The sequence below is a fragment of the Haemaphysalis longicornis genome, unplaced genomic scaffold (genome assembly GCF_048455015.1).
Source record: "Haemaphysalis longicornis isolate Haplotype H1 unplaced genomic scaffold, Haemaphysalis longicornis Haplotype H1 scaffold_1, whole genome shotgun sequence".
NCBI lineage: Eukaryota > Metazoa > Arthropoda > Arachnida > Ixodida > Ixodidae > Haemaphysalis > Haemaphysalis longicornis.
The window spans coordinates 246,610,144-246,620,479 of record NW_027526203.1 but is presented as its reverse complement, the minus strand read 5'-3'; the positions used below and the strand labels follow the sequence as shown (position 1 = coordinate 246,620,479).

At 46.9% G+C, this 10,336-nt stretch overlaps 1 protein-coding gene across 1 annotated transcript in view; it reads right to left on the bottom strand.

Annotated features, from left to right (window-relative positions):
• Window positions 1–2,672: 2,672 nt before the first annotated feature.
• The window catches only part of LOC144158482 (1-acyl-sn-glycerol-3-phosphate acyltransferase alpha-like), a 62,416-nt gene continuing 54,752 nt past the window's right edge, over window positions 2,673–10,336 (bottom strand). Inside the window, exons 5-7 of the mRNA XM_077689388.1 lie at window positions 10,035–10,130; window positions 8,604–8,676; window positions 2,673–2,982 (exon numbers count right to left, since the gene is read on the bottom strand). Of these exons, the coding sequence (XP_077545514.1) occupies window positions 2,690–2,982; window positions 8,604–8,676; window positions 10,035–10,130 (462 nt within the window). The 3' untranslated portion in view covers window positions 2,673–2,689. The remainder of the gene's footprint in view (window positions 2,983–8,603; window positions 8,677–10,034; window positions 10,131–10,336) is intronic.

Sequence of the window (10,336 nt, the reverse complement as noted above, 5' to 3'; positions counted from 1 at the left end):
GGCGAGGAACTAGATCCTCGCCGTCAACCAGCTAGCCTGCATGCTCTTGGGATGTTTATTATTCAGTAATAAATGTCAATGAGCGAAAACACTTGTCGCTTCCTTTGTTCCGGTGAGCCACGGCCCGCCGCGGCTGGCGCGGCACAGCGCGCAGCCGCGGGGTGGGAGATAGCTTGCTAGCGGGGCGAAACGAGAAGACAAAGGCTGATTAGTCTCTCTCGTCGCCGGTTTTGCTATTGCAGGGAAAAGTAAACCAATCTACTTTAACCCCTCTATAACCCCACAGGGTAGAGGTAGGATAGTAGTGTTCACGCAAAACCGCCGTGTACGTATACGCAAAACCAACGTACCATACGGTGCATGCGCAGTGCGAACGGCGCAAATAAGTAGCGTACGTCCAGTCTTCGCGTGCGCCTGTGTATACGCAATTCTGAAGTTATCTAGTGTCATTCATATCACGAGCACGTCTACCTGCGCGACAAGAATAGGCCATCGAAAAGGCAGCCTACAGACTAGGCTCTCCGCTGCAGAGGACTCCAGAACTTCCGTGCTGGACTCACAAATATATATCCTGTCATTGCATGGTTTAGACAAAAGGGCTAAATGGGTATGTCCCGTCGTTCATCTTTGTGTCAATGTCCAAGTCGCGATCTATTTACTGACTGCATGTTACAGATGCATTTCACCGAAAAACGCAGATATAGCGCCAACAAATCACATTCCTGAATCAAAGCATTGGTTAAGTTGCATTAAAGTGTAGTTTCAAACAAGATCCTCGTGATATTGTCGCGGGACATGGCGGAAGATACCCCGTGGCGTCATGGCCCACCATCCTCGACAACGATGACGACGACGACGACGACGGAGTGGATGGTGTGCACCTACGCGCACCAGAATGTTACGTGGCGGCAGGACACAGGTGAAAGGAACCATGGCAGATGATGATGATCTGTTTGCATTATTTAAAAGCGGTGATGACAGAGCGTGCGTAGGCTGCACACCAGCCACTCCGTTGTCATCGTCATCATCGTTGTCGTGAATGGTGAGCCGTGACCCCATGGGGCACCGTCCGCCAGGTCCCATGACAATATCTTGTGCTGCCCTATTTTATTCCCGAAATCACCAATGCAGAGTTCAATTTTATTCAAGAGTTTGGAGATTCAGGTGACCCTGAAAATAGTCAATTGAATCTGAGGCAGCCTGACGCATCGTGGACACGACTAACAACGCATGCGCCTTAGCTACCAATTAGTACAACGGCTGAGTCGCTATTAAAATTTCTGTGATCCATATTTGTGAAAATCAGGCATATCTTCTACACTTATCTATTTCTCCGGGCACCCTATATGCATTAAGACAATGAAAAGAGAGCTAGCAGCTTCTGAAACGATAAGAATGAGTCTGAGCTCACCCTCAAGCATGCATTTTCGAGACAAATAAGATCGAGTGTAAGCCAATTGACGTATTCACCAGAAAGGGTTATATTTTTACAATTGATTAGTTTATGTCGATTGTGTGTTACGTTATATTCCAGATGTAACTGAATACTGAATACACTATATTTATTTTTATTACATATTGATTCATTGCAGTGATTAGTTCTGCCTTACAGCGGTGCAACAGATTCTGTCGAGGTTTTGTGAGGTTACGAAGAACACCATGACCTATATTAAGAGCGGACATTTTTAAGCTCTCTGGTGTCCGCGCGGATTCTTAAAAAATTCCGCTAAGCAAGGTGGAGAGGGGGAAAATGTTGGGCCAAGAGGTGTGAGGCAAAGGGCGATGAGGCCCACAAGCAGGTGTTGGGAGTGCGCACCGCACGAAAAAGATGCTTCCCAAGGCCGGAATCGAACGTGGGTATCTCGCGTTATGAAACCGGCGTCTATACCACTGCGCTATCATGGCATTCGGGGCGAGGAGTATTTTATTTGGGTGCGTAGATCGAGCGTCGGCTTTGAACTTTGGCGGAGCTGAAATGTACTTTGGCTTCGGATTTAAACAGTTTCGATTTTGGACTTAAGGAGGGTGGATAGTGGGCTTTGATTTAACTCAGTTTTCATGGAGACAACTTCGCTTTTTCACCCCCATTCTCTTAAGAAAGGGGAAGACCTAAGAAAAATAAAGTTCAAGCTCGTGAAGACCAGCAGCTCCGCCGTTTCCTCAGTCTTCGCATCTCGGTAGCGAGGGTGGCCGAATTTTTTTCCGTTCACTATTTGCACATTTTTTCAACAAAAGGTAGGCAGTACACCCGTAAATGTCGTGGATTCTCCTCTCTTCTGGCTAACATTTTCTGTAATAGTTTTGATCAGGTTTAATAAAAGTTTTATCTCGCGTACACCCTGATTCAGACGTACCTTGCTGCTACGCCTATGAGTTGGCTATGGGTTAAGATGTCACGTGTTTGCTTTGCAGCCAGCTGATCAGGACCGATAAATCGAGTTTAACGGGTGATTGCCAACGGAGATGTGTCATCCTAAGTGCAATTAGAACCTTTTTCTTTTCGCGTACAGTCCCGGCGTGTGTTATTTGTGCCTTCCACACAAAATACAACTTAGCTACATTAGCACGCCTCTTTGATCCTATTACAGTAGCGGATAGCGAATGCTTTGTCTGAATAAAATCGTGAGACACGCCTCACGGGGTGAATGCTTTATTGGTCTGTATGGGTGAAACGGTGGCGTGAAGTAGGTTACGTGAGAACTCGGGCATTGATGGGGGAGCATTCCGGAGTAAAAAACTCCTCCCTGCAGGAGTCTTCATCTCCTTCCGCGCTGCGTCCTGCATCTGCTCGCCCCGCACTGCCTCCTTCCTCCACCTGGGCAGCTTCTCTGATGTCACCCGCGCCCATCACGTCGGCGGCGGCCACCTCGCGGTCAATGTGTTCCTGCATGATGTCCTGCACTTTCCGGGCGATCTCGGCGACATCATCGGTGTCCAGGCTTTGTGTGCTGACCGGAGGAAGCACAGTCATCGTGACTTCTCCTGCACCGCGAATGCAACTCCATGCAGTTTTCTGTGAAAATAAGCAGTGAAAAAATACAGTGCCCTTCCACTCTGTGAAGAAGGCTGGCCAGCAAAGCTATGGTGCCGAGGTAGTAGTCCTTGGTGTGCAGAAGCAAAACACGTTTGTTTGTAATTTGCGATTGATAATATCTCCTGGTTAAGCACCTGAATGAAACTTTGACTAACTACAGTTTCATTCGAGTGGACAAACCTGGGGCTGTCCGCTTCCCTCCCGTATAAGCCCAAGTATTGACAGCAGACGACAATTCCACAATATTTACAGCTTCACTGTGAAGTACGTAATTTTGAATAGTAAATAAAACTCGGCGTAATGTTAGGGTGCTATTAGCGGCTAATTGTCATGTAATTTGTTTCGGAATACTTCCAATAAAACAATAGCTAAAGCCACTTTCTGTAATGATGCTCCCTCCGATGACGGACGTGCTTCACTGTGCAACAATCAACGTGGAAAAGCCATCTTATGAAAAACAAGCTTAGAACGATACCTTTAATTTCGGCTTCACCTATGAACCCAAGTTCATTGCTCAGTAGGTTTTGTTTTCAGGGGATGATAAGCCGTCTTAAATTAATATATGAAGGCCCCAGGACTTTTTTTATTTTTGGAATTTTTCCCTACTACGTATGAAGATCCTGATGATCCATTTGAAGATCCCGCGGATTTGAGTGGGCGCAACAACGTCGCGCTTGCTCGGGTGCGATTTTTATCTACATCGCTCTGCCGCCGTAGACGATATGCTGGATTCTGGCCATAAACAGCTTCGCTGTGAAAAAATAAGCTCAGAAAAATACCAGAGGGTAACGAGGGATTCGCGAAAGCACGTTCCGCGCTTTGCTGCCGCACACAGTATTACAAGCTTAGACTTGTTAGAACGAAACGGGTCGTTTGCAGGCTACTCCTTTTGGCCCCTTGTCGGGAAGAGAATGCTGAAGGGGGGGGGGGGGGTATCGTTGTTAAGCAGAGATCAAAAGTATATAAAGAAACGAGGTGAGGAGGGAGTCATAGAAAAAAATTGGCCGCGTATCTGCTCCTTTCGTTGCAAATGCCGTCAAAAGACGATAGCCTTTCTCCGCTTTTGCAAAGTAAATGCCTCCCTTGTGGTGCTAACGCCAATTTTGACCTGTAGAAATGTGTTTCCCTTTCCAGTCTCAGGTACCCTATTAATTTTATAATACATGCCAGGCGTTTTTATACCTTTTATGGGCAATATTTTATACCTTGGTTGTGATATTTATGAGTGAAGCGTCAAATTACACAGCATGTCGTCATAGCTATACGTACTTCGCGTCACTGATTGCTTACGTTGTGCTTACGCAAAAAACATGGCGGCGAATTCACTGTGAATTTGTGCAGTCGAGAATAGGGCCCCACAGCACTTCTTACGGGGAATGCTGGAGCATGAATGCTAGTTAGAACGCCTGAGACGCCTTTCTTCCGCCTAGCGTTACCGAAGGGCAGTGTTATCTTGCCGCTTGCGGTCCGCCTTAGCTCTTCCGAATGCTTCGATCTGTCTCCTGCGCGTTGTGCCGCTGCCCCTTCCTGCCGGCTTGCAACGGGAGAGTTGACGAAGTTGAATTAGCTGCTTGTCCATTCTTTCGTTCGGCTGCGTTCTTCGACTCCCTTCATTTGCAGTGTACTGGCGTGGACGACCACCTCTTGCGGAGTTTAAGCTCGCTGTGTGGAACGCCTCGTGCTATGGAACACTTCGGAAGGAGTCCGGTCTTGTATACTGCCGAGGTTAGGCTCGCGCAATGGAACTACTCGTGGTATGTAACGCCCCTTCGTTTAGGCGCTTCCGAAGGAGCCATTTTTCTGTTACGCACGCCGACGCCGGACGCAGGATTTTTTACACAATGGACCATTACAGGCGTCTTCTTTAAAACAAAACGCAAAGAACGAGTGACGGTTTTCTTTTCCAGCCAATTTTGGTTATGAAACGTTTCAGCTTACTGCTTGACATAGCGGCGGCGTATTAGTCTTAAATGCGTTCACATTCAGTTTAGGACTCAGCTGTTCACGTTGTGTTACGTTTCTTCTTCGCTCACCTCCTATTGCCTTCATCTTGCATTCGAGACACCGCCTCTGATACTGTGCTCATTAACCACTTACCTAAATTAGCACATTAAAAACTTTCGGGCACCCGGATATACAGGGTGTCACAACTATCATGCCCCAAGGTTTTAAAAACAAGCAATTGCGTTACTCCAAGAAACCCTAGTGCATAGTTTCCAGACAGTGGAATAGCGGCCACTATTTTTTTCGTTAATGAGATTCTAACTCTAAAAGTACTTTCCCAATCATTAAAGTGTCAATGAGGCACTTGTCCACGAGGGACAACTAACTGCGGTATTTTTCGCGCCGTACCAATTGCGTACTCATTCTTTTGGCTCATAAAGAAACCCCGCGGAATATGAAAATACCACGGGACGCAACTCCATCCATATGCCATAAAGCAGCGCCCACGAACAGGTTCCTCTGGCTTACCCAGAATGAAATAAAGAAAAGAAAGAAAGAAGAAATCGCTGCCTATTGTCTGCCACATGCTCCCCGCGAAGCTTGGTGTTGCTGCTCTATTTATGCCATTATAAAGGTGATGCGCTGTCTCTTCGGGCGTGTGACGGGCAAAGCAGCTGCTTTGAATCATCTTATTTGTGGGAGCAGCTTTATGATACATGGTGGGATCATCGTCACGTGGTATTTTCATACTTCGCGGAGTTTCTTCATCAGTCCGAAAAATCGCCCGCTTTGATGCCTTAGTACATTAAAAAGCGTGTGTCCAGTAATTAAGGTATTTTTCCAGCTTGTGACACCTCTGAATAATTTCAAGCTGTAAATTCAAACACACGAGGAGAGAGAGAACAACTTTTTTCATAACATCGGCCAGATGACCCTGTGTAACTCGTCCTTTCTAGCTTATTTGCAAGGTTTAGTGCTCATGGCTCCTCGATAAGTATTCAAAATGCGTAGGCTTCCCTAAGGTATTTTTGAGACGCTCTTATGAATATTCAACAATTTAATGCTACGTACCAAGCAGCGGGCCCCTACACTCGCATCGCAGAGCGGGAAATAAAACGCCTCTCTTGTATTTATTTTGTTGTTGTTGATTTGTATCAGATAAATGTTTTTTTTTTCTGTGCCTAACGCATTAATTCCCCTGAACTGTCGCAAACGTCTTATTGGGAAGTTTGGTGGTGTTTGGGAGGCTCACAACGTTCGAGTGGATATTTTCTTCCGGCTGTAAGGCATAAAGTACCTCCTTCACAAATTGTGGAAGAAGGTGCATATCCCCAGCGTGCGTTGTTTATTCACGTGCAAAAGCAATGAAAAGGTTTTTGCTACGCCACTGCGAAACGGCGCAGGAAGCGTTGTTCCGAGCACTCAAAGGCGGCTTTTTGTGCCCCGACTTTCTATCGTAACCATCGTTACCGTAACGAACTGACTCTCTCCCCCCCTCCCACGGTTAGGGCACCATTACGGTGTTGAAGGCTTGATATACTCGGTAACGAACGCAATAAATAGTATACTTGCCCGTTTCCAGTACAACAAGACTCGAAACCGATGAATACGTACAAGTAGTTCTTGATTTCTTTCCAAGCCTTTCGGGCGTAAAGAACAAATCCTGGCCTATTCGGGATGGCGTTCGCTGAATTGAAGAAAATTATTCTCACTCTCTTGTCCTGGACCGAAGACCCCGCCCACTAACCAGCTTTATTTCATTGTTAAAGCGTTCTCCTCGTCCTCCTACTCCTCCGCTTGTGTTCAGCTTTACTCAAATGCATATCTGAATATGTGAAGATATGGCTGTGGGAAATGTACCGAAATATGCCTTTAGGTCTTTACCGTGCGCGTGATCGTTTTGCTCAATAAGGCCCCATACTGGTTAGAAACCGAGTATAAAACCAGCACGCGCCTATATATAGTAGGTTAGTTGGAACTCAACCTACATTTTTTGCGGCCCATAGTGCATGTCGGCATTCTCTCATGCTATGACAACGTAAAATGATGTGATACAGTACTTTCGGACATTCGGAAAGGTTGCAAAACTGTTTTCCCTGACATACTGCCTCCTGCCAAAGCCGACAGCCCCGAAGGCCAGGGAATTTGTTTTGGTCTTGCATCGGTTATTGTATTGGTCTTGGATCGGTTATTATTGGTCTTGTTGTCCGTTATTAGCAGCTGACTGTTCCCTTTGTTCGAAAGATTGCTTGATACAGGAGGTCACGCATAGCTCCGACTTTTCGCGCTTCGCACATGTTTCTTCCGGAGCGGTATCAAAAACTTTACTTCAAATAACGCCCGGAGCTAGTACGTGTATGCGGTTGTTAGTCTGATTATTTTAAAAAGTTTCTCGCAAACACAATCTGGTGCAGACAAGCATCAAAAGTCAACCCAGCGCGAAGAAACCGCAGGGAGAGCGAGAGCGAGTGAAGCAGACGAGAAATGCGAGAATCCCTAAGCCGACGTCACGGATACACGCTTCGCAGCGCCGGCCGTGGTCGCGCTCACCGCCAATGGAACATATCGTATCCAATGGGAACTGCGGGTGCGGCTTTTCAGGCCGCTTTTTGCGGGCACTATCCTCTTGCATATTTTGCGGCGCCACCCTGGCGCGCCTTTTCGCCAGCCTATAGCCAAAGTAAGCTTACGCACTAAAAAATTACCTTCAGTGCTCCTTGAGGCCTGAACCCCCGACTTAAGAACCAAAAGCGGTGTCATTACCTCCGTGCTACGGGTGAGGTAACGCCTTCAGTTTCATCGGGGCATACTCGGACCACCTCAACGTTCTTGAGATAACAGAGAGCCTGAATTTGTGCTGCTGCGCACGAGGACGCGAGTTCGATTCCCGGCCGCGGCGGCCGCTTTTCTGATGGAGGCGAAAGGCAAAAACGCCCGTTTGTACCAGATTTCGGCGCGCGTTAAAGATCCCCAGGTGGCAAAAATTAATTTGGAGCCCTCCACTGCGGCTCGCCTCATCGCCTGCGTTGCATCGGCGCGTTAAACCCTACAATCAATCAATCAATCAATCAATCAATCAATCAATCAATCAATCAATCAATCAATCAATCAATCAATCAATCAATCAATCAATCAATCAATCGATTGATTGATTGATTGATTGATTGATTGATTGATTGATTGATTGATTGATTGATTGATTGATTGATTGATTGATTGATTGATTGATTGATTGATTGATTGATTGATTAACCGGGACCTCCAAGACAACGACTAGGCTAACTCCGCCTTGACAGCTATGACAGACCCATCGCTATGCCGAACACGGTAGGATGGTGTACACCTAATCTTTGCCCACTCGAACAACACTAAAAAAGGAAATTAGATAGTGGCACTGACACACTTAGTGGCCAGTTCCTGTGGCGGCTGCCTTTCGACAACGAGAGCGCAGTATTCCCTGTCGAAGACACTGCCCACGCATGCGCTTTCGTTCTACAGCGTCGTCTCAAGTACCCTTCAATTCCTTCTTGATCTAGCACCAGAGCTTAGCCGGAATGGCCACTACTCCAAATAACCGTACTGCAAGCCTATGGGACTTTCCACTGGTAACGAAAGGGTCACTTACCATTCTTGTAGATCTTCCTCTTCGCATCGAAAAAGCTGGAGTACCGCGAGAAGATCACCGGGACGATTGGTACCTGCAAGAAGAAGTTTTAGCAGCTGGGTTTTACTTTCCCACACCCAGCGCTTTTCCGAACGGGAGTACAGCGCACCTTCACCTGCACGAAAAGCGCTATTACTGCAAACGCACCACGTGTACGCACCTATAGGCTACGTTGGAATTTTGATGGGTTTTAACGCCACACCTCCACGCGATCTTCTTAGTTACTGCTATTGAACCGACGCACCGCAGGTCATTTCCTCGGGCAGTCCAACGCCAAGCGTGTGGCCGGGCAAAGGGGTGCGGAATTATGTTCGTGGACAAGGTACGTGTTGCCCCGCCCTGCACCATTTATTCATCCAACCCGCTGCCACACCCTACGCCACTGTTTTGTTATGCACATTGACCCTTCTTGAAAACACGCCAATTTTAAGGCAGGTTGATAAAAATGTTGATAACGTTGTTTTTCTGACGCCCTCAAACATTTCCTACATTTTACTCCAGGAAGGTACACCTAGGATATACAGACATATTCTTGGATGGAACCAGCGCGAACCTAAACGAAGACAGAGGAAGTTCAACGCAAGGATGAACGCTTGTCTAACAACTGTGGCGTGGAGACACACACTCGCCTGGCTAACACACTTGTCACATCTTTCTCCAATGTGGGACGCTTGCATAATTTCACGGGACATTTGCTGTTGGTGCCGAAATAAAATGCCTGTGGAAGGAAAATTCAGTTTACAGCGGCTACACGCCGTAAAGTGTGAACAGGGGTGATGGGCGGCCTTTTAATGGCAATTCATGCTCTGTCAAACGCACAGTGATACAACGTCCAGTTGGCCCAACATTGGTTCGGCCGGAAGGCAAAGAAAGTCTATACACAACACCCGTTTCGCATGCAATATTCACCCTTCTTCATATTCTTTAGTTGTTAGACATAGGCTGTCCTTGTGTTCAACTTCCTCTGTCTTCGTTTAAGTTCGCGCTCGTTCCATCCATGAATATGTCTTTCCAACTAGTCCAACTTTCAACGCTTATACAAACATGGCTGTATTCAAGCTAGTGCAGTAAATTAATTTAGCTGACCTGCATTTTTATTTTCCAAAGCGTACCCTAAGTCTCGAACACACAAGCGTTCACCGCCATCAGCAATCTAGTCGCCGCGGTTTGATATCGAACCCCCGGCCTACTTCTTAGCTTCAAAACGCCCTAGTCACTATATGAGCTTGCGTGCCGGGCACGCTGTGAAGCAGCAGTTTCAACGCATTACCGTAATCCCTATACTAAGTAAGGCGCAAGGTGCGTGTTCTTTTGCGATCGCTGTTGGCAGCTGTTGTCTTTTTACGAACTAAAGAACCACCACCTCGGCCACTGCGTGTGCACAAATATTACCTGGCACTGGACGGCCATGTAAAAAGCCCCTTTCTTGAAAGGCAGCATCTTGGGCCCTGCGTTCCTCGTCCCTTCAGGAAATACGAAGAGGCTCAACTGCAGTAGAAGCGATGACAGCAAATATTATAGCGCCGTTCTCAGACTCGTATCGTACCGTTGGCCGGATACCCGATACTTTGTCCTCGGAGGACCAGATATGTATGTACATACATCGCGAGACTTCAGAACCAAAAACAAATAAGGTGAAAAAGAAAAAAAAAGCGATTGCGACTGAAGTAACACATGTCATTCCAAGCAACCGC